The sequence below is a fragment of the Epinephelus lanceolatus genome, chromosome 21, assembly GCF_041903045.1.
Source record: "Epinephelus lanceolatus isolate andai-2023 chromosome 21, ASM4190304v1, whole genome shotgun sequence".
NCBI lineage: Eukaryota > Metazoa > Chordata > Actinopteri > Perciformes > Serranidae > Epinephelus > Epinephelus lanceolatus.
Window position 1 is genome coordinate 186,175 of NC_135754.1, and position 21,195 is coordinate 207,369.

At 40.8% G+C, this 21,195-nt stretch overlaps 1 protein-coding gene across 2 annotated transcripts in view; it reads right to left on the reverse strand.

The window, feature by feature from the left end:
- Window positions 1-251: 251 nt before the first annotated feature.
- pts (6-pyruvoyltetrahydropterin synthase) overlaps window positions 252-21,195 on the reverse strand; it is a 50,995-nt gene continuing 30,051 nt past the window's right edge. Inside the window, exons 4-6 of one of the 2 annotated variants that reach the window (XM_033611448.2) lie at window positions 8,235-8,291; window positions 4,441-4,511; window positions 252-4,348 (exon numbers count right to left, since the gene is read on the reverse strand). In XM_033611448.2, the coding sequence (XP_033467339.1) occupies window positions 4,225-4,348; window positions 4,441-4,511; window positions 8,235-8,291 (252 nt within the window). In that variant the 3' untranslated portion in view covers window positions 252-4,224. The remainder of the gene's footprint in view (window positions 4,349-4,440; window positions 4,512-8,234; window positions 8,292-21,195) is intronic. The other variant, XM_033611449.2, reaches the window with a different exon arrangement.

Here is a 21,195-nt window from a genome sequence, read left to right on the forward strand (position 1 = left end):
CAGCATTTTCTTCAATTCAGCATCACATGCATTTTCCACAGGAAATGCATTTCCTAGTTGTAGTCTAAAGTCTCCTCACACTTCACCTTGTCTGTGTATCTCACTTTGTAGTTTCTCAGCAGAGCCTTGTATTCCCTAAGGCAAGGTTAATTTTTTGGAGTCATTTTCTCCTAGGATGATGCGAAACACTGCTGAAGTAGCCATACTGGTCAACATATTACTTTGAAGAAAATCAGAGGAAGAAAAAGTAATACAATTATACTGAGTGGACAGTATTTGTTTAATATCTGTACGTGTATCTTATTTATGTTACAATGTGACTGTTCAGATTTATTTCAGTGTGGTTGTATGAGGTACTTGCCCACAGTTTGGAGAAGAAGCAGGAGTCCCTAAACAGAAGCTATGCAATTTTCTGCTGTGGATGGAGGCAGCAGAAAACAGTCAATAGTTTTAAGTGTACACTATGGTAAGAGTATTCACACAGCATTATCTTGCCATCAGACAGCCTTTCCCGATGAGGATTTGAATCTGCAAGTCACACATTTTAAAGCAATCAGACTCCTGCCTGTAATTTTACCTCACAGGACATTGTTCTGGTCTACTGCTAACAAAACCCACTGCAACTAATGTTAGTTTGGATCTTAACTAATGTGCTAAAACACAAAAGTCACACAGTAACCCAGACTAACTGCTCGCAGTAGCAGTAGACCAGAAACTGCTTTGTTCTGTGAAAGGAGTCTGGTGGGTTTGACAGGACCCTACATGGACATTACACCTTCAGTTCCCCATCAGAAAGGACTGTCTGACAGCAAGACACAGTGGTGAAAATATTCTGATATTGCACACACTTAAACTAATTATTTTAGGTGTTTAAAACACGTTTTTCTGCTGTCCAAGAACTGCAATAACCATCAAAACTCTTTCATGCACAAAGATGGAGCAGACTGCTCATTCCTGTCACAACATTCTGCAATGTATGACAAATTTCAAAAATATTGCTCACCCAGCTCCGTGCAAGAGGCACACCTGTCTGTCTGCCCTGACGAAGACTCCCGCTACCTCACTCTTGATAGCCCACTCAGTCACTCTGCTAGCTTACCCTTAGCTGTGAGGCTGAGGCTAAAACACTAATGAACCCTCTCAACACAGCTGCTAAGAAAATGTTCTGTCTGTAACTTGCAGGCCACAGTCACCAACACAAGTTTTTTAAGGCTTTCTTACCTCATGACAGAGCTCTGCTGCCAGGTGTGTCCCTACAAACTTCACCATGTCACTACAACTGTCCGCACCACACCCCCAACCCGCTGATGTAATTGCCATTCTGACATACTTTGATGCTAAAATACACTCTTAGCTCTCTTAACGGAAATATTGCTGCATTCGAGGAGGCGGTCAAATTTATAAAAAAGCTGAAAATTCAAAAATTGCTATAAGCTCCTGATATTAATTGGCTAGCTGCAAGGCTAGCTAAAATTAACTACCATGTGCTCAGATATCGCCCACATTTTTCAATTCAAAAGGCAGGAACACCATCAATTTCACTTTCTAATATGCATACCTTCCAACATCACAGACCGCATCAAAAAAATATACTTACTCAGATAATTAGTTGGACGTTGCTCATGCTTATCCTCACATGGCATGTGGAGGGTGGACAATTTTGACAATTATTTATATTTATGGCCACTTCCTCACATTTTTAAGGCTTCCCAAAAATGAAGAGAGGAGGAGGCAGTGGGAGCTGGCCCTAAAGAGAGAGGGATTTATTGCATCTGAGAGGGCCATGCTCTGTAGTGAGCATTTTAGACTATTTATTTATTCATTTATTATTTAGGCACTATTCAAATGACAAGATTTTCTTTATCCTGATTTTGTCTCCATTTTCTTCTACAGGAGGTCCCTGAGCCGGTTAAGTACTTTGTCACATGCTGGAGAAAGACTTACAGCTTTGTGAAGACAGGACACAGTGGGGAAGCTTATGACATCATTGCTGAAGATGTTCTGGGAAAAGTGTTCTTTGCTGGGGAGGTGAGGGTTTCTATCATTTACAATCAGGTTTAATGCAACAACTGGAAAGAGGTACAGTTTAATATCACTAGGTGTCAATATTTCACTAGTTCACAAGGAGTCTGGTGAGCCACTGTGAAAATCTCCACAACCACATTACATTTTTTTTCAATGTGGGGTTTCATATTAGAATAATCATTCCTCCTACCCTCTACAGTTACAGTTGAAACACTGTTTACTATGAAAGAGTCAAACTGTTCATGTCAGGAATAAAGCAAAATGCTGATAAATGGAACTGATATACTGAAAATGAAAGGCACATACATGGTATTATTTACCCCACATGTATAAGAATGGTTTATTCATAGTTTGGGTTCTCCTGAAGGTCTAAATCAGGGTTTTTCTATCAGGAGGTTAGAACCCTCAAGGGGACATGAGGTAAAGCATAAAAAAACGTGTTACAAAAAACAAAAACAAGAAAACAATTACTCTATGGTTGAACTGTATACAAATGCACACTGTAATCAGGGTTTGCCAAACAAGAAAGGCTGGAAATCACTGGTCTAATAAACTGCAAATGTCAGCAAAGTATCATCTATCAGCCTTCATAAATCCGTATTATTTCAGCTAACCAAAGTCTGCAGTCAACGGTAGGCACATGGTGAAGTTAAATAAACACTGGTCTCCTACAGAATATCTGTGTAAAGCTTATGCCTCCCTACGCCCACTTACATATATGACTGGTGTCTGTAGATCCATAAATATATGGATGATGCTTCTAGTATCCAACACAACGAAGTGCATTTCTTTATTGATGGATAGAAACCTGATAGAAACTACTAGTAGCCATGGGGGAGAGGCTAAGTTTGTCCGATTTTCTCCATCCACTAGTTTGGAATATGCACTTGGAACATTATCGGGACAAAAACAGGACCAATATTGCATGGCAGCAACGAAATGAAGATGTTGGCCTGCTAGGAACATAGCATGTTTTGTGAAGAATTTAATTAAGAAAAACGTATGAATGGCTAAATGAGTCAAAATGACAATTTAACTGTACATAATGTATTACCATCCTTTAGCAGAATAACATTACTCAGATTCACAATGTGTTAAATGGATAAGAGTCAGTTCTTAACATTGCTTAAGTGGCAAACAAGAAAGGTTGGAAATCACTGGTCTAATAAACTGCAAATGTCAGCAAAGTATCATCTATCAGCCTTCATAAATCCGTATTATTTCAGCTAACCAAAGTCTGCAGTCAACGGTAGGCACATGGTGAAGTTAAATAAACTGACATTTATACATGACAAGTGTTACCATATAAGACACCAAATTATGGCCCAATGCTATTTCTAATTTTTACCTTTACCCCTTATTTTTAAGTGTCCCTTTGAACAGAGTTATAAGGTGGAACAGTTGGAATCTTCCCCTATTAAATGGGACAACCCACAACCCTTCAAGTCCCTGATATGTCATCAGTAAGCATCATGGCTTTTATGTAAAAACACATATAACTATGGCAATAATTATATTATCACTATGACACTTGCCATATATCTAATGGAGATAGAAAAGCATGGACGCTCACAAATCATTCACAAGTTTAACGTTATCAATCGATCAGACAAGTCATTAAATAAAAGAGAACACTTCTTTATTACCAGACAACTAGGCAGTACTCTGTCAGCTTAAGTTAGTAACCTGTGCTCCTACCCTGCTAGTCTGCACCGATGTTAGAAGGGTGCTGACAAGTGCAGCAACTTCACTGCTGGACTTCAATTACAATTAAATTTTTGATGTCATATGCGATCAAAGGGGGGCAGAATGCAACATGGAAATGCAAAATGTAGGAATGGAAATGCAATCAGCAATAGCAATGCTACATTAGCTAGCTAGGGTTGTTAGCTACCAATACATCAGCATATCACTGGTGATTTTCAAGTGAAAATGTTGAAGAGTTGTGAAGTTTTAAAATCTTTATTAACAAATAACCTTTTCTTTTGCTGCTTGTGCAGCCATCTTGCAGATGATTTTCTTAAAACTCAGTTTTGAATGTGCCTTTAAAAAACTTTGGTTTGGAGAGTCATGTAGCTCTAGCAACTTGCCCTACCCTTCTATCCCAACGAGAATCGAGACATGAACATGCAAAACTGATGGCTCAGGGTGGAGTAGTGGGGGCAAGGGGTGTATTGGTAATGAGCCTATATCATCACTCTACTCTCCTCTATATATGACAACATTCTTATCGGTCTCATGAATCTTAATCTCGTAGAGCAGGTTGGATGGGAGCACCTTCACCATGTTGTCCCAGATGTAAACAGCCACGTTCTCAGTTGTGCTACATGGACAAAGAGAAATAAAGAAGTAATCACTGCAATGTGCATACAATCTGTGGGAGTTGTTGTGAAAACAGATGAGTAGGAAACTCACCTGACCACACGTGCAAAGTATGGGACGTCTATATCCAGGTGTTTATGGTCCAGTGGAATCATGATGACTTCCTGACGGATGAAATCAATCAATCAGTCATTTAATCAGTCAATAAAAAGTTACAAAATAACACTTGCAGGACACCCTTTTCAGACTGAATCACCAAGCTTAACAGGCATTGTTAACACTGGTCTCCTACAGAATATCTGTGTAAAGCTTACGCCTCCCTACGCCCACTTACATATATGACTGGTGTCTGTAGATCCATAAATATATGGATGATGCTTCTAGTATCCAACACAACGAAGTGCATTTCTTTATTGATGGATAGAAACCTGATAGAAACTACTAGTAGCCATGGGGGAGAGGCTAATTTTGTCCGATTTTCTCCATCCAGTAGTTTGGAATATGCAATTGGAACATTATCGGGACAAAAACAGGACCAATATTGCATGGCAGCAACGAAATGAAGATGTTGGCCTGCTAGGAACATAGCATGTTTTGTGAAGAATTTTATTAAGAAAAACATATGAATGGCTAAACGAGTCAAAATGACAATTTAACTGTACATAATGTATTACTATCCTTTAGCAGAATAACATTACTCAGATTCACAATGTGTTAAATGGATGAGAGTCAGCACCTCCAAGTCTATGGCCATGTTCTCTGTCGGAAACCGGTGGATTGCCCTCTCCGGGTTGGGGAGAGTAACTGCCTCAAGCGAGGGAGTTCAAGTATCTTGGGATCTTGTTTACGAGTGAGGGTAGAATGGAGCATGAGGTGGATCGGTGGGTCAGTGCGGCTTCTGCAGTGATGCGGGCGCTGTGCCGGTCCGTCGTGGTGAAGAGCGAGCTGAGCCAGAAAGCAAAGCTTTCGATTTACTGTTCCATCTACATCCCAACCCTCACCTATGGTCATTAACTGTGGGTAGTGACTGAAAGAATGAGATTACGGATACAAGCAGTGGAGTGGAGTTTCCTCCGTGGGGTGGCTGGGCTCAGCCTTAGAGATAGGGTGAGGACCTCAGACCTCCGGAGGGAGCTCGGAGTAGAGTTGCTGCTCCTTCACGTTGAAAGGGGTCAGTTGAGGTGGTTCGGGCATCTGACTAGGATGACCCCTGGGCGCCTCCCGCTGGACATGTCCCGGGCCCATCCCACTGGTAGGAGGCCCTGGGGCAGACCCAGAACATGCAGGAGGGATTACATATCACGGCTGGCCTGGGAAGGCCTTGGGGTCCCCCAGGAGGAGCTGGAAAGCGTTGCCGGGGAGAAGGATGTCTGGGGTGCTTTGCTCAGCCTGTTGCCCCCGCGACCTGACCCCGGATAAGCGGATGAAAATGGATGGATGGATGGACAATGTGTTAAAACTAGATAAACAAGTTGTTTTAATCATACAAACTCACTTGACAATCAACATAGGCAACTGAATTTAAGGAAATAGCCTGTTAGCTAGTTAGCAGCCTGTTTGCTACGCTAGCACACTGTCAGAGTTGGGTATAACGCATTACAAAGTAACGCTTTAGAGTACTTTGATTAGTTTTTGCAGTAACGAGTAACCTAACGCATTAGTTTGCTGTTTGAGTAATCAAATACTTAAGTACATTTTCAAACAAGACATCAGTTACTTCCGTTACTTTTAGAATGCTGGTCCTTCAGCTCCGAAACAGCAACAGCTGTCGTTTGGTTCTAATAACGGAGATAACGTTAAACCTATCAGTCTGAAAGAAGCTATGGAGCTTGTGGCTCGCTACGTGGTCGGAGAAATGCTGCTGTTGTCTACGGTGGAGTCTAAATAGGTGGAGTAGGACTCGCTGACAGACATATTTCAAACTCAGGACTTGCATTATGCCTGGTACACGCTACACGGTGGTACTCACCAATTATCCCCGGTTGTCTTTCACGGCGTGTGTGATGTCATCGGGTTATTCTTGTCCTATTTTTATTACTTTCACTATTATCTGAGTCACTGTGTCTGTTCATGTGCCAGCCAAAATGTTGTTGTAGTCACTTAAAAGCGTCAGCAGATGGCAGGAGCTACATTTGATGCGCCATACGTAAACTATCAAGCTACTGTATCTTCCACAGGAAGTTCTGACAAATGTTTCAGAATAAAAGCCTATTTAGAAAATGGAGGGATTCTCTCAGCTGAGGTTATAAGGGGCTTTTAATTTGAAACAAGTGTTGAGTTTGAAATGACGGTGTGATATGTTAACTTTATAAAGACAACGGAGCGGATAAAAAGTAAATATATAAACACACAGAGGGATAAATAAATAACGGACCGTCTATAATGTAGTTTGTTTCAAATGAAGCTGGGAGCCTCTGCAGTTGTGGTGAGTAAAAGCCCCGCCGCTATTTCTTAATGTTATTACTGTATGTCCGACCGTGAGGATGTACCATTGTTTGCTAGCTTGATGCTAATGACAGTAACGTTAACTCGGCGGGTTGACAAAGTGTCTCTGCTGTTTCACACCATCATTTCCCCCTTTTACTCTGTGTGGTAACATTCCTAGAGGAAATATTAAAAATGCTGGGGTGTTGTTGTCATACAGTTGTCTACGGCAGCAGATCGTTCTGTGTTTCAACTGGTCAAAGTGACGGCTGTGATGGGAGAATTGGATCTCAGTGAAGGGCAAGTGGTCCATAGCTTTAATTTTGGAGACAAAAAAATGTAGGCTTAGCGCCCTGTGGTCCATTGCCCAATAGGAAATGTAGACTACTCAAAAGTACTTTTAAAGTAATTGAGTTACTTTACTCAGGGAGTAACGCAGTAAAGTAACTGGTTACTTTTTTAAAAAGTAACACAGTAACGTACTTTGATTACTTTTAAAGTAACCCTTACCCAACACTGCACACTGTCATACAGTCTGTCAGAAATTCGCCCTAAAAGGTTCATTTTTTGGATGTTCTTAAGGCAAATTCCGGACCGAAATATTACAGAGGGGAGGAGTTTTCTGAGGCACATCAAATTTTATGGAGATTCCCACAGGAATGAATAGACTTGCAGCTGACTTGTCTCCATACACATATGTAAGGCGTTACATTGGTACACAGTGCAGTATATTCTGTAAATAAAAATTTAGATGTCTGAACATCTGTCTGTTTCAGGGCCCCATTTGAATGATTTACAGCACAAGGTCTACCGTACATTTAGGGCATATCCAACTCCACTTTGCTAGTTAAATAGTGCATAATAGGGGTGCAGAATAAGGTGCAAGGAGCAAAGGGGTTGTATATAGTTCTTAAATTAATCATAGTTGTGTTTTGGGCATAACTTAAATTTAAATAGAGTGTCAAGTTGAATATTGAGGTCCAGCCCTGGTGGTCACACTGACTGATTTTTTGGGGTATCTCTTACTAAAAACATGCCTGTCTGCGTTCTTTTATTATGAGCATCCCATGGCACACCTGTGTAATACTGATGCCGTTTAATCAGCATTTTGATATGCTACACCTTTCAGGTGGATGGATTATCTTGGAAAAGGGGAAGCGCTTACTAGACTTTAAATTTGTAACTAATAAAAGACAGCATTATTGAAAGAAAGACATCAATTGAGTGCATGAAAAAATTGGAGCAAAAACAAAAGTTCAAAGTTCAAATCTTAATACATTAGTATTACATTAATACATGTAAATCCTGTTTGCGCATGGTGTATATTTTGAGCCTGTGTGTGTGCCCAAAATACACCATGCACAAATCAGGATTTACATGCAGAAAAAACTGAATTAAATTTCACCTTGAGGAATTTATAGGGAGCATTGTAGCTTCTCCTTCTCTTGTTGAGATGATCTTACCTCAATGCACCTCTTCAAGTCAGTCAAGTTCATGACCATGCCAGTGAGACGATCAATCTGTGGATATTCACAGGATGTCATAAATCATGGTGTGTTAACTAAAGTACAGCATGTTTTTTTGTGTGTATGGCATCATATGGACATGGGCTGCTGTGGCTTAGAGGTAAAGCGGGTCACTCCTCCAGCCCGCGTGTTGAAGTATCCTTGGGTAAGATACGGAACCCCAAATTGCTCATGATGGCTGTTCCAACAGTGCGTGAGTGTGAGTGAATAGCAACTCAGTAGCAGGTGGCACCTTGTATGGTGGCCTCAGCCACCAGTGTATGAATGTGTGTGTGTGTGTGTGTGTGTGTGTGTGTGAATGGGTAAATGTGACATGTTGAAGCGACGTGAATGGGTAAATGTGAAGTGTTGAAGCGCTTTAAATGGCTGGAAGACTAGAAAAGCACTGCAGTCTTTTCAGTCTTTTTACTATTTACCAAATGGTTTTTCATTTTATCACCTATCCATTTATTTTCACATTTGTTCACTATTTTCAGTGTTCTCTTTTTTAAATAAAAAAGCACTGTTGCCTCACAGTTGAACCCAGGCTTGGGTACCTTTTCTGTAGAGTTTGCATGTTCTCCCCATATTAGTTTTGGTTTTCTCTGGGTTCTCCAGCTTCCTCCCACAGTCATCAATCAATCCTTTTTTTGTCACATGGAATTAATACATAGCACAACAACTCATCAGCTCCTTTAAGTTGTGCACCGTAATTTAGTCCGTTTTCATCTTCTTTTGTTGTTGGCTGATGGTTCTGGTAAACTATGGTTCCTGGCTGTGGAATGACTTAACTGTCCACACATCCCTTCCTCAACAAGACAGCAATCAGGTCGCTTCTTCCTAAACACGTCAGCGCCACACTACATTCGCCTTTGAACGATGAAATGTTACAGCAGTTATCCACAGCTGGACTGGGAGCACCTTATATTCCCACCCACACACAAGTCCTTATTCACCGTAAAGCACACTCCTCCTCTCCTTCTCTAGTCAAAGTCCTCTGCTCCGTTGGATCGCTATATAGAAAAGGAGCTACCTGGTTGAATGGCGCTGTGCAGGATTTAGCCAAGTTTCGGTGAATCAAAGATTATTACAGTTCCTGATAAACGTCTGTACAATGGCTAGCATGATGCTAGTTCAGTTGGTGCCCATTTCTTCTCGATCTTTCCTCAATGTTTACTGATGTTTACATTTGAAAACATTGACCTTACGTATTGCGTTAAGCGTGTTGTGTAATTTCCGGTGTTTTCTGTGACAGCGTCTCTGTGCTGCTCAAGCAAACTCTACCAGCTTGCTTTCTATTTTTTCCTCACTTCAGTTGCTTAACATCTAATTCAAGTCTTAAAGGGATAGTTCGACATTTTGGCAGATTCGCCTATTGCCGTAGTCCCTATAGTCATATGAGTAGGTACATTACCTTTAATTGTCAGTGCCTGCAGTTCTGAGATCGGTGGAGCAGAGCTGCCAGCTGAAATGGAGGTGAATGGTACAGCCCCTTCTCTCCCTCAAAACTAATCAAATACACCATCAAATGACTCCAATACGCTCTAGTGGAAAACACATGGCTTGCGCATTCCCCACGCTATGAAATAATAATGTATAATTAAGTAACATTATGACACATGAAGCAAATACTCGGAACTACTTTCTTGAGTAAACCACTGGGCGAAGTGACACAGTGCGCAGCTTAGACAGTGCCATTGTTATTGCTTGTAGCCATTTGCGGTATCGTCAGCTGGACACACCAGAACGTTTGAGGAAAGTTTACAAGTGTTTTTGTAAATCATGGTTTACACATGCATTGTAAAAGGTTGCAGTAACAAGCTGAAGACATGGAGCAAAGTGAAGTTTCACATAGTTCCAACCAGTAATACGGACAGGATGAAACAATGGCTATTTGTGCTGGACATCGATCCCAACACGCCAGTGGAAATGGTCTGGAAAATGTTGTGTGCTCCTGCCATTTCTTACCAGAGGACTACGCTGAAAGGATGGAGCGCAAAAGCACAGGAATGGTTCAAACTCCTTTCTTGAGAGACACTGCCATACCATCTGTCGGCATTACTAAACGAGCAGACGTGGTACAGTACAGGCCAAAAGTTTGGACACACCTTCTCATTCAAAACTATGAATGAACACATGTGGAGTTATGTACTTAACAAAAAAAGGTGAAATAACTGAAAACATGTTTTATATTCTAGTTTCTTCAAAATAGCCACCCTTTGCTCTGATTACTGCTTTGCACACTCTTGGCATTCTCTCCATGAGCTTCAAGAGGTAGTCACCTGAAATGGTTTCCACTTCACAGGTGTGCCTTATCAGGGTTAATTAGTGGAATTTCTTGCTTTATCAATGGGGTTGGGACCATCAGTTGTGTTGTGCAGAAGTCAGGTTAATACACAGCCGACAGCCCTATTGGACAACTGTTAAAATTCATATTATGGCAAGAACCAATCAGCTAACTAAAGAAAAACCAGTGGCCATCATTACTTTAAGAAATGAAGGTCAGTCAGTCCGGAAAATTGCAAAAACTTTAAATGTGTCCCCAAGTGGAGTCGCAAAAACCATCAAGCGCTACAACGAAACTGGCACACATGAGGACCGACCCAGGAAAGGAAGACCAAGAGTCACCTCTGCTTCTGAGGATAAGTTCATCCAAGTCACCAGCCTCAGAAATCGCAAGTTAACAGCAGCTCAGATCAGAGACCAGATGAATGCCACACAGAGTTCTAGCAGCAGACCCATCTCTAGAACAACTGTTAAGAGGAGACTGCGCGAATCAGGCCTTCATGGTCAAATAGCTGCTAGGAAACCACTGCTAAGGAGAGGCAACAAGCAGAAGAGATTTGTTTGGGCCAAGAAACACAAGGAATGGACATTAGACCAGTGGAAAAATGTGCTTTGGTCTGATGAGTCCAAATTTGAGATCTTTGGTTCCAACCGCCGTGTCTTTGTGAGACGCAGAAAAGGTGAACGGATGGATTCCACATGCCTGGTTCCCACTGTGAAGCATGGAGGAGGAGGTGTGATGGTGTGGGGGTGTTTTGCTGGTGACACTGTTGGGGATTTATTCAAAATTGAAGGCACACTGAACCAGCATGGCTACCACAGCATCCTGCAGCGACATGCCATCCCATCCGGTTTGCGTTTAGTTGGACGATCATTTATTTTTCAACAGGACAATGACTCCAAACACACCTCCAGGCTGTGTAAAGGCTATTTGACCAAGAAGGAGAGTGATGGAGTGCTGCGGCAGATGACCTGGCCTCCACAGTCACCGGACCTGAACCCAATCCAGATGGTTTGGGGTGAGCTGGACCGCAGAGTGAAGGCAAAGGGGCCAACAAGTGCTAAACACCTCTGGGAACTCTTTCAAGACTGTTGGAAAACCATTTCAGGTGACTACCTCTTGAAGCTCATGGAGAGAATGCCAAGAGTGTGCAAAGCAGTAATCAGAGCAAAGGGTGGCTATTTTGAAGAAACTAGAATATAAAACATGTTTTCAGTTATTTCACCTTTTTTTGTTAAGTACATAACTCCACATGTGTTCATTCATAGTTTTGATGCCTTCAGTGAGAATCTACAATGTAAATAGTCATGAAAATAAAGAAAACACATTGAATGAGAAGGTGTGTCCAAACTTTTGGCCTGTACTGTAAGTGATCATTGTGTATATTGCTCAGCAATCTCTCTGCTGTAACGTTACTTCCATGTTGAGTAACATTAGCCTACAACCCAAGCATGGTAAATAAGGCTAAAATGCAAATGTTGTTGTGGTTATGTTATGGATAAGTGCTTGCCCAGAGCATATAGTGAAGTGACTGGCATTACTTCTCATTGTTGGGAATAAACAGACTGCTAGGGAACATTTTATGTTGTTGTTCCTTCAGGAGTTGTGGTTTTATGAGTGTGGAGTTAGCATGTTCTCCCCATATTCCGGTGATTATTTTGAGGCATACTCTATATTTATATTGCACAGGTGTACCTAATAAAGTGGCCAGTAAGCCCCACATTTACACCACCGGCTCTGGGTCTCCCCTCAGCCCCTGGTTGCTCGGCAGCCTCAGCCTCTCTTTTTGCTCTCTCTTCTTCCAAAACCTGTAACTCTTCCTCTGTATATTCTGGCTTCTTCTCAACAAACTTGTTGTTTTGATGATGGGAGTAACTGCACTAAATATAAGCTGTTTGAAATCACTCCGCCCAGCAAGTACTGTATGTCTGGAATGTAGTTCCGGCTGTGCATTTGGCTTCAAAACAAGAAGTAATACATATACCAGCACACTGTATAATTTCATACTCAAACAGAATACAACTCCTACTAGTAACAGTATTCCTCTGCTCCACAGGATCTTAAACCACACTCATGCATGCTCATGGGCGCCTAACTTTGTGTAAAAGTGGGAGGGCAAAATATGACCTGAGTAAGGATGTGCGAAAAACCAGAAACAAAACATATTCCAATAAATTTATTGATTATGAGTCTCAATGCTGTGTCACAGGACCAATTAATTTAAAGAAATGAGACATTCAAATACCATTTTAACAATTTACAAATTTGATTACAAAGGCAAAAACTGTCCAGAGCAACATAACGCTGGAGGGCTCTGCATTAACGCTGCATTGGTCACAACTGTAGGTAGGGTGACTAGGTCCCAATAAACCAAATGTGGGACAAGGAGTAGGTTTGTGAGGAACAATGTGGGACACCCGCCCCCAGCGCGAAGTTTAGTCATCAGAGACTAAATACATTCATCATAAACTATACGTAGTCTACTGTATATTAACAAATCAAAACAAAAACAACTGGAGACTGAAAACAAACTGATATATGGGTCTGATCACTTTTTTAATTAACTGACATCATTCCAGACAGGATGTAAGTGTGTCTGTGACTTCTGTACGGACTGAAGGCTGCTGGAAACTGTCGGGAAACTGTCCGACTTCACCGCAGCTTTTTGTCACCGGCCCGCTGTGGCCGCCCGCTCTCGTCTACTTTCCAGGCGAGGCGCAGTTCATCTCGAATGAGCCTACTGACGCGCGAGTGTCATTAACTATCGAGTGTCAACTGTTGTGATCAAGGAGGTTGAAATAGCTGCTATATGGGGCGGGAGGGGCGAGCCCTAGGGCTTAAACGCACATGCGGTGTTACTTTGACAATAAACAGAGAGCCTACGTGGGCCGGCCGCTGCATGCAGCTTCTTCTCATTGAGGGTGAATGCAAGCGCGGGTGACAACCAATCATGCGGGACATGGTCTCAATTTGCATGAGGCGTGAAAAGAGACAGAAATGACGTCTGGTCACCTCACATGCTTTTTTCCTCATCTTATTGTTCCATAAGTTATGGATAGTTAGCTGGCGTTTCATGGTTGGTTTTTCATGTACCCTACAGTCTGTGGCAGACTGTACCGGACTGTACAGCTTCTGCTGCAGTATGCGCGTGCAGAGAGCAGTGCCAGATGTCCGGAGTGAAACACGCAATCAGACAAGCTGCTTCTCCACATCCTTCCCGTTTTTATCATTAATGTGTCTCAAACTACAATGGCGAAAACGTGAAATGCATCCACAACTAAAACAGGTAAGCTAACTACCAGTATTTGAAAGCAAATTTACAGAAATACAAACAATCCAAACTCCTTCTAATGAGCGGACATGGCAACCATGGTGCACTTGCTTTGTACTGCCTGGAATATGCCACTTGGATTCGAAAATGGGGTGCAGAATAATTCAAATACAATTATTTAAATGTAAATAAGATCAATTTATTTAATTTTTAATTATATTTTATATTGAAAATATTCAATTAAATATTATACAACAACGTTTTGACTTAAAAAGAGATGAAAAAAGTGGGGGGGCAAAATATTTTGCACCCCCACTTTGTGTGTGTGTGTGTGTGTGTGTGTGTGTATGTGCGCACACACACACACACACACACACAGTTGTATGCTGTAAAGCCCTGTGAGGCAAATTGTGATTTGTGATATTGGGCTTTATAAATAAAATTGATTGATTGATTGATTGAGTTCCCAGCTTTCAGTCATCATACCTAGTCCCTATTTCTTAGCCATGAAAATTACAAGGCTTCATATATGTCCTGCCATACCTTGTTGAATTGTTGCCTTTTGTTCCGGTCTTCAAACATTGATTTTTCTATACTTAAACAATATTTCATTAGTCCCTTCCATTGCTGTAGTGGTGGGGCCTCTGGGTCCTTCCAATACTTTAAAATTAGTTTTTTGTATAGCAAAGAGGAGAAAAGGACCATCCATCCTATGGGGTATTTTAGCTTGTCTGTCTTTTGGAAGATACTGCTTAAGACTGTAAATTCAATTTTGATTTTACAAGTGTTGGTCATCCACTTTTGGATCTCTAACCAACCCAAACCTTCTCACATTCCCAGAAAGCGTGTATTATGGTCTCCTTGTGTATGCCACATTTTACACAAACAGGGGAGAAAGAGGCATCGAATTTATTTATTTCTGATTTAGTGTAGTATATTCTTGTCATGAGCTTGTATTATATGAGACACACATTCTCATTGGTGGTGATAGTATTGGTTAAGTTTAGGCAATCTTTCCAGGTTATATCAGAGTTATTTATTTTAATATCGTTGTTCCAACCCTAATATATTTTTTGGAGTGAATAATTATCTGCCTGTGCTTTTATAAGGTGTTTGTACACTTTCCCTATTGATTTCCTGTTTTCTCCAGAGTTTAGAAACAGCCTCTGAGTAACTGAGGATTCTGTATTATAGTTTAAGTTGTCTGTTATCCAGCTCTTTAATTGAAGATATCTAATAAGTTCCTTATTAATTAAATTGAATTCTGTTACCAGTTGTTCAAAAGGCTTTATTTTGGTGTGAGAAGTAATATCTCCAATAGTTGTTATTCCTTTGTCACCCCATGATTTCCACTTCAGCTCCTCCTTCTGTATGGTGGGTTATTCCACAAGCGTGTATTCTTTGGAACACTGATTTCTATACCAGTATATGTTTTAGTTTTTCCCATGTTCTTAATGTACTATTTGTGACAAAGCTAATAGGGCTGTCAAAAAAAATTTGAAGTTCGAAATATATTCGAATATATATATATTTTTATAAGTTCTAACCTAAATTTGATAATTCGAATATTATTAATAATTAATTAATACTTAATACCGGATTTGGGAATATGGATGCCTCAGCACTGCTCAGTAGAGTGGAGCAATTGAGCAGCGAGGTTTCTGGATTGAGGAGGGCCATTGAAGCACAGGTGACTGTGAATGAGGACCTGACAGCGGCTACTGCGGCTGTGAATCGCCGGGTGACGACGCTCGAGGGCGGACAAAGGTCCACCCCAGTCCTGGGCCTCGAGACTGCGGCTGGTGCCCTGCCGGAGCGAGAGGCACAGAAGCAGACGAGCCCTGGTCGACAGGAGGTGACGGCGGACCCTTCTGATGCAGCGGCTGCAGAGAGCCTACAACTCCGTACGCCAATGCTGAGGTCACCGCCGTGGTCTTTTGTGGTGAGAAATGGAGAAAAGAAGCCCACACCCAAGACGAGACAGCCCCGGCGCAACGGCGCACCACCCTGGGTGAGACGAGAGCAGAGGAACACGGGGATTATTGGCACAGGTACTGAGAGCAGCATTTCAGTGATCACTACCAAGAGGGCGAGTGTGTTCGCCACTAAATTCGCCCCTGATCTGGATGCTGTTACTGTGTAACTATCTGTCTCAGAAATTGGCCAATCCATCTGTGACATGTCGGAAAATAGAATCGGCCAGCAGGAGATTTGGCTTGTTTCATATCACCGACTCAAAGCAGACTGGTGCATTGGTGTGCAGATTAAGATGAATAACAGAGTTTGTCATCCTGAATATGTACACACCTTATGAATCCAGACTCAATGAAGATGAATACCTGAGCAGACTTGCTTTTATTAACTCTTTCATTTTTGAGAACCAGTCCATGAGCATCTTTGTTGTGGGTGGCATGAATGCTGACTTGTCAGATAGTAAGTCAATGTTTGCCAAGCATATGATTCAGCTCTGTGACGATAACAATCTTATCTTATCCAGCCAAAAACTCTTGCCTGCTGATAGCTTTTCTTATATTAGTGAAGCCTGGCATTCCACATCTTGGCTCGATCACTGTATAAGCACTGCTGATGCCCATGCTAGCATTAGTTCAATGACAATGGTGTATGATGCATCTATGTATGACCATGTTCCTTTTGTGATGGTTGTAGAGTGTGAGAGTCTTCCTGAGCTATCTGAGGAGGTCCATTCAGCCTGTACTCCGAAACTAGACTGGTCCAAGCTTTCTAGTGAGGATGTTTGGTTATATTATGGGAGGGTAGATAAAATGCTGAGTGAAGTGTTCTTACCCAAGGACGCTATACTATGTACTGATGTGAACTGTAATCTAAGTGTCCATCGTGAGGATCTATGTGCTTTTTATAACTGTATAGTGGGAGCTATGTTTGAGGCTAGTGAACCATGCCTCACCCACCATAATAACATGAGACAAAAGATCATACCAGGGTGGAATAAACATGTGGCAGCCCATCACTCTGTAGCCAAGGAGGCCCATAGGGCATGGGTCCTCGCAGGGAGGCCGAGGGAGGGGCCTGTCCTTGACCATAAAAAGCTAAGTAATATTAGGTATAAAAATGCAGTACGGTATGTCAGCAAACATGAACAAGTTATGAGAGCAGACTCTATGGCTAAAAAGCTCCTGGGTAATGATGTAACAGGCTTCTGGAAGGAGGTGAAAGCTCTAAATAGGAGTAATACAACTCTACCAAATAACATAGGAGTCTCTGGAGCGGGTAACATTGCTGAGTTGTGGAGGCAACATTACTCTGTTTTATTTAACTGTATTAAAAGTGACCCATATGAAGTAGGTAATTGTGACGCTAATGACTCAGTTGAAATATCAGTTAGCTGATAACAAAGCTAGTGGCTCAGATCTCATCTCTGCTGAGCACCTTAAAGATGCGGGCCCAAAGGTTGCAGTCCCCCTAGCCATATGCTTCACACAGCCTTTATGTCACATGGCATTTTGCCAGAATCCATGGCATTTTGCCAGAATCCATGCTGGCTGTTACACTTGTCCCTGTAGTTAAAAACAAAGCAGGCAAAGTGGGGAGTTTGGATAATTATCATCCTACTGCATTAGCGAGTGTGTTATCCAAAGTACTGGAGAAAATTTTAATAGACAGATTAGATTCTTTTCTTTTTACCACAGACAACCAGTTCGGCTTTATGCCCAAGCACAACACAGATTTATGCATTTATGCTTTAAAAGAGGTGGTTGAACCATATAGAATAGCTAATTCCTCTGTTTTAGTAGGTTTTATTGATGCTTCTAAAGCCTTCGTAGTGTAAATCACCATAAGTTATTTGTTAAAATGAGCCAAAGGGGGGTGCCTGCTACCATAATTAGGATTCTGGTATTCTGGTATGCAAATCAGAGTATGAGAATAAAATGGGGGGGTGCGGTCTCTGCTCCTTTTGGTGTGGGGAACGGAGTTCGCCAGGGAGGGATTCTTTCTCCTGTCCTCTTCAACACTTATATGAACGATCTTTCTGCCCAACTTAAGGGACGTAACACTGGATGTATGATTGGTAGCACTGTGGTCAACCATCTTATGTATGCTGACGACCTGGCTATTATTTCTCCCAGTAGTGCAGGGTTTCAGAAACTGCTGAATATTTGTTCTGATTATGGTGTTAAATTTGATGTAAAATATAATGCAAAAAAGAGTGTGGTGTTAATCTGTAGGGCTAAGGGAGACAAGGACCTCAGATTTCCTCTTTTCTATCTCTCAGAGGAAATTTGATCTGTCTGCTGTAAAGCAAAGTATCTGGGACACATAATAACTGATTGTCTGCTGGATGATGATGACATGTATAGACAGCGCGGTGTGCTGTATGCACAGGCTAACATACTTGCTAGGAGATTTCACTGGTGCTCTGACTTTGTCAAATTCACACTTTTTAGATCATTTTGTACATCATTGTATACTGCCCCCTTGTGGGTGAAGTTTAGGAAAGAGAGCCATCACAAATTACGGGTTGCGTACAATGACTGTTTTAGGATTCTCATGAACAAGCCCAGGTGGAGTAGTGCCAGTGAACTATTCTGCACGGCCAGAACTCACACATTTGAGGCTCTCCTGAGGAACCTGATGTACAAATTCATATGCCGTTTAAATGGGTCAATGAATTGTGTAATCCAGGTGCTGACTAACCCCAAGCTGAGCTCTGTTAGAACCGTTTCCCAGTTTTGGATTTATTGGCATCAGTGCCTTGTGTAATGAGTTTTTCTTTTTTATGTCCCTGTGTGTTTTTAAATGTAGTATGTGCTTTTTATGGACCCTGAGTCTGCTCAATAAACTTGAATTGAATTGAATTGTAACGTCCCTCAATAACCACACGCCGATTTAGAGGGCCATTTATTTCTGATTGTAACACAGGCCACTGTGGGCCGTAGCCACGCCAAAACAACTAAAGCCTAACAGAAAAGTTCACTATCCACACGAGTGCCGCCATCTTGTCTTCAGAGGAGAAAAACACACACCTACCCGCTCGCTGCAGCGTCTCACTCACGAGACGCGTTCACAGACACTCAGGAAATCCAGCACTTTAACTATTTCACTAACACTCGGAAATATCAGTACTTCAACTTAACAGTACAGAATCTGGGCTAAATCTCTCTTATTTATAACACACATAACAGTAATGTGGCCCAGTTCGTTACAATACTATTAATAATGTTGTATATCACGGCGAATCCCGTTCGGGCGGAGATGGCTCGTGCACAAGCCGGGCCAGAGAGGGACAGAGAGACGGAAGAGCCCGCTGCGCCAACACCACCCACTGCACTGTCCGCAATGTGTGACCTGTTCGGGGAGACATACAGGATGTATTTTTTTGTAAAAAAAAAATACAATAAAATAAAAAATAAGAAGAAGAATAATAAATAAAAATGAATAATAAGAATAGTAGAGTTCTCTACTCGAATTTAGTGCCCCTAGTTATCTGGATTGCCTCTGATAGAATCCCATTTGAATAGATATATGCCACAGGAGACTTATATACAGTTTTGATCATTTTTATCATTTCGTTTGGGAAGTTATATGCAGCTAGAACCTCATACAGGTAGCTCCACTCTAAACGGTCAAATGCTTTTTCAGCATCTACCGCCATCAAGTTTTTACTTTTTAGCAAATTGTGTTAGAGATATACAGGTTCTAACATTGGTTTTTAAATGTCTATCTTGAATAAACCCTGTTTGGTTAAAATTAATGATTGATGGAAGTATTTCAGTTATTCTGTAATTTAAAACTTTGGTAATTATTTTATTATCACAATTTATTAGACTTAGGACAGGATTTAATTTATAGTGCCTTGTTTTATAACATCAAAGAAGAGAAGATTAATTTGGGGCCAGAATGAATAGAATAGAATTCGGTTGGTAACCCATCCATACCTGGAGCCTTGCCTTTTGGGAAACTGTCAATTGCCTTTTTGATTTCCATCAGGGAAATATCTTTGGCCAACGTAGCTTTACGTTGCTCTGATAACTTTTTGATGTCAACTGATTTTAAGAAATTCTTTTGTTCATCTATTTGACATTCAATTTCAGTAGAATCTAGTTTTTCATAAAAGGAAGCAAATTCTTGGTTAATAAGTTTGTTGTCTCTAACCACAGTTACCGTACAACTCGTAATATAAGTCACACTGGCATATAAGCAGTCTATTTTTTAAGGTCTCAACCAGGGAAAACAAGGTTTTATATTACTATTTGTTAATAAAAATGTTATACAAGTTATTCTTACACTGTTTCCCTTTATTTTTAATTTGAAACACATTCAAAACACAATAACCTCTTAAGCAGCTTTGGTTACTTTTTACTATTGCAATTTTCCAAACAACCTCTTCAGGAAATAAAATTATGGTATCACAACATCTGAGCCATAAAAATGAGTTTAAATTAACGTTAAACTTCTTTTTTCTTTTTTAAGAAGACAGCATTACAGTACCTTATTACAGTGTGGGCTGTAACTATACATGCTTACTCAAATCCCAAAAACGAATGAGTTTAAATTACTACGTAGCCTCATCTTGTGGGTCAAATTACCTATGTCAGCATTTACCTTGGTCCATAGGTCACACCGATCTATAACCCGCACCCAACTTTTTAGATGAAAAAAAAAGGGAAAAAAAGTGTGACTTATACACCAAATTTTACGGTATTCACTAGATCTTTTAGTGTGATAGTCTCTCTTTTAGACATCTTCTTTACTAAAGAGGATAACTGCTTACTTGTCTTATTTGATATGTATCTTAATTTATTTACGTTATGCCTAACATTATTAGCTTTTTCCAGCAGCAGTTGGTCATATTCTAGCTTCAATCCTTGCAGATACTCCATATCCTTACTTATGCCAGATTTTTTATGCAGGTATTCTGCTTGACTGATAGCTGTCGATAATTGTTTAACTTTTTTTATCTAAATCTGCCTTCTTTCTAGATGAAAAAGAAATAATGATCCCTCTAATGTATGCTTTAAATGCATCCCATATAATATGAACTTGTGGTTTCTCCTTACTGGTTCTGACGTTAATAGTTATGAATTCATTAATATGTTTTATTATGTAATTAATAAACTCCTCATCTTTCAGGTATTTTCTGTTTATTCTCCAGATTCTATATAGTACTTTATTTGTTGGCAGGCACATAGTGCATGTAACTGCAGTATGATCTGATATAACTATATCTTGTATTTTAGATGTGATTACATCATCTACTTCTCCTTTGGATACAAAGATGTAATCCAAGCAGATAAAACTGTTTTGTGCATGAGAATAATGTGTATAATCTTCATCTTTTGGATGCATTTGTCATCACACATCAGTTAGGTCATTTACTGAGA